General features: G+C 44.6%; 1 protein-coding gene across 1 annotated transcript in view; it reads left to right on the top strand. All coding sequences in view use genetic code 11, as the record gives it.

The window, feature by feature from the left end:
* Positions 1-2,399, top strand: part of EGR_06527 (Glypican-1) — a gene marked incomplete at both ends in the record, with an annotated part of 9,191 nt that extends 6,792 nt beyond the window's left edge. The window contains one exon of the mRNA XM_024495776.1: positions 2,289-2,399. Coding sequence (XP_024349840.1) covers positions 2,289-2,399 — 111 coding nt within the window. The remainder of the gene's footprint in view (positions 1-2,288) is intronic.
* Between the last annotated feature and the right edge of the window lie 1,134 nt (positions 2,400-3,533).

The raw sequence follows: 3,533 nt of genomic DNA, 5'->3' as shown, positions 1-3,533 counted from the left end.
ATATTTTGACAATCCCTCCTTCCACCCAAATCCTGGTGATTATTTTAACTCAATGAAGCAGTCATTAGCAGCGGCGAGGTTATGCGAAGCACCAATCTGCCCATTTCCTGTCACTCGGTTCATGATAATACATTTGCTACGATCGGTGCCACAAACAAGTTGATGTGGCAATGGTTGTGATTGTGTAGCCTTCGGAGCATTGAAAACGCGTATTACAAAGGAGTGATTACACATTAGGCCAAACAGACCTCTGTTTTGTGATAACCGATTCTTCTGAATCCGACTGCGGTGGTAAACATAATTCTATCACTGCGAGACCCTGAATCGGTATTTTTCAGTTAAGACAACTTGCCAATTTACTACGTTGAGGATGCCTTGAGTACTGCATGTGGTTAATTCCAGACCTGGTGACTTCAACTGCGTAGGTACCAACGAATGTCTGTAAGCAGACTGGAGAGAGGTGCAAGAGTGGAAGGAGACCAGTGCAGATGCCGGTGAAATTCCCTACTCCTAATACCGCGGATACATCACTTTTCGTGCATCGACTGGAAGCGACATTCACTCCAGAGCTAGGGTTGTTAAAATATCAAAGAAGACCAATTGTGCGAGGAACAAGTTCCCATGTTCAGAGCGTCGTAAAGCTGATAAAGCACTTTCGACTATTTTGCACATCACTTCGCGTTTTGTCGAGTTATTCCTAATCCCACATATATCAACAAATTTTGACGATTGGAACAACCCACTAGATTGTGAGGCATGCTTCACTCCTTGATCTTCACTGGGAGGAATGGGCAGTCACTGATAGCCACAGTCTGACGGCATCTCAAATAGTTGCAGGATTTCACAGGAGGATCAATGAATGAGATGGTATCGGGAAAGCAGCTATGGAATTCGGCATGAGAAGTGACATTGCGGCGGCTCGCATTGATCCGTACTGCCACCAGGTTCACCAAATAAGCAGGAAATCTTGTGTTCTAGGTTAATCTCCAAGTCCAGCTGCGATATGCCTTAGACGAGGGGAGAAGTTCTTGGCGCTTCCGATTAAATCCCTGCAACGACCGATCATGAAGTGTAGGGAATTGTGCCTCGCTTTTACCTTGTTTAGACGCAGGCATTATAAAGATCAGATGAAATGCGTTCGTCCGTTAGCGTCGCACTGTGTGATGAGCCGTACGGTTTCACGATTATTTCGGACTCTTGCAATTGCCCGTTAAGTCTGACTGGATGTGCTCTAAGTTTGTCGACTTTACAGACACAGCTTAGTTTGGTTCCATGTCCGCAGCAGTGACTTGCCTACTTTGGTGTTTTGCATTTGAAGATGATGAGGAATCAGCAGATGATCATGCAGAAGAATGATGAATGCCTTCCATTCTAAAGACCAGTGAAGAAATACGAACTTATGGCTACCAAAATGAAAGGGCCTTAACTCGTCAAGAAAATTTAGTAATGGCTGGTTTGCAGGAACACTCCGTTCCCACCTACATCAATGGGGAGATGAAGGTCGTAGCTGATTGGAAGTTAAGCAAGTGGAAGGCATAATCAAGTGTTAGCTTTATAGATCACCAAGTTAGTGTTCACCTCTTTCGTGTGTCGTTCATTGGAATCTGCCGGTTGACTGACTAAAGGAATGAATGACTTGTGATGAAAAGTTATATTCGTCTTGCAGTCGCCCTTAATTTCCCGCACGACCGTTGCCACATTCGATTGCGGCTGAGATCTATCCTCTCTCGAATCGTGATAGAAGACCTTCCTAATAAACAGCCGAGAGCAATCAGCCAGTTGGCAATGAGTGTTTTGGCCTGTTTGGAAACGCAGGTGTCAAAATTGAACTGCAAGATAAGTGCTGAGGTTTACAGACATCATTTGCTACACGTAGCCAATTATTCTATGGTGTGTGCGTCCATTCAGAAGAATGGAGGATTCCTGTTTGGAGGGAGAGGAGATAAAACATAGCGTCAACTGCCAGCGCGTAGGCTGTCGTTCGCATTGACTGAGATTGTCGACGCACCGCTATCTTCAGCTCAAACGTAGTCATGCTTTAAAATAGGGAAGACAATGAAAACTTCGTACAAATTTTTACTTCGCATAGAATCGTTCTAGCGAAGTTATTCACTGTAATTACTAGGGAAACGCAGAGAATGGCATGGCTTGTAGTTAAAGCAGTGAGTTTGTTTTACAGTGAACTGTAAAAGGGCATGTTTAAGCCTAGCAATTTGTTGCCTCTATTTTAAATAAAGCACATATGACTTTTCTTCTTCTCCATCTCCTCCTCCTCCTCTTCCTTGTAGGCTGATGCTGTTTCAGAGGCCTCCAAATCCCTCATGATTTTCAACTGCCGTCTGAAACAGGCATTTCCTGCAACCGACTGGGAAAGGAAAAACGGCACTAGTGAGCCATGAAATGCACTCATTTGCCATTTTCACTCATTACAGCAAAGTGCTAAGTTTGATTGAAAGGCTTGGTTGAAATGTCACTTCTGAATGAGCTAATCGACATTTGAGGTTGGGTGGGGGAATGCCACGGTAGTGTACCAGTGTGGAGGGCATGTGCTGAGCCCCTCACCGACGATGAGAAGATTGATACATGGAGGAGTGAAAGTGCCTGCGCGGAACTCAAACAAGCAACTGCTTGTAGGCTACACCATTCCCCTTCCTTGTCTGAAGAAATCCGACCGTCAATTGATGTCTGATGTCTCATTAGACATGCGTATAAAACTCATTTTGCCAGAGGTGTATCAATCGCAATTGAAATAACTCCCACTCCTCCAACACTTCCCTTTACACTGCGTCAAAGTTAAATCTTTTCAATGCATGCGAAAGGGAAAGGGCAAAATTTGAGGCCAATCAAAGGATGGGCGTTCATGGCATACGAACAGAGGGGAGAGAGGAAGGGGAGGAGTGGCGGGACGGAGAAAGGGAGGGAAAGCATTTGCCATCCTTATCTAGTACCTACACATATTGCCTCCTTCGCTAATTACAAGCCTTGAGCACACTGGAGTGGCGTGGTCCTAGTCCTCTGCATGAGGCAACAGACACAAATCTGAAATTAAATGGCTGTAATACCATCCAACTTATCCCTCTCCCCGCATTCTCTACTTCTGTGTGTGTGTGCCTGTGTATGGTGCATCGAACTCGTCGGCATATTTGAACTGCGAAATGCATAGTGGGTCATTCGAAGTGGTGTTTATCAGTAGCATTCACCTCCACCTCCTTCTCCTTCGCTTCCGCCGTTTCCCTTTTCATATGGGCGTTACTCAAGAAGGGCGCATTGGAAAGGGAAATGGCTAAACTTCCTTTGTGGCGCTATACTAGAGGCTTGAAGCACAAAACGCGATTAAAAATGGAAGGCTTTAGATTTAAATAGTACCGAAAAGAATGTAAGAAGTAGTTTTGGAGCAAAATTAGCTGCAGTAGGCAATGTGTGCATTGGTGTTAAACAGTTAATACCCTTACCAGTCCTTCGATAATGTTTTCGAGTGTGACACCTTTTGAGCTAAAGTCCTTGGAATTTATGATTTAAGAAGGCTGATTTTA

Source organism: Echinococcus granulosus (genome assembly GCF_000524195.1).
Source record: "Echinococcus granulosus chromosome Unknown EG_S00058, whole genome shotgun sequence".
In the NCBI taxonomy this organism is placed as follows: domain Eukaryota; kingdom Metazoa; phylum Platyhelminthes; class Cestoda; order Cyclophyllidea; family Taeniidae; genus Echinococcus; species Echinococcus granulosus.
The sequence above is the reverse complement of the archived record's forward strand: the minus strand, read 5'-3'. Positions and strand labels throughout refer to the sequence as shown.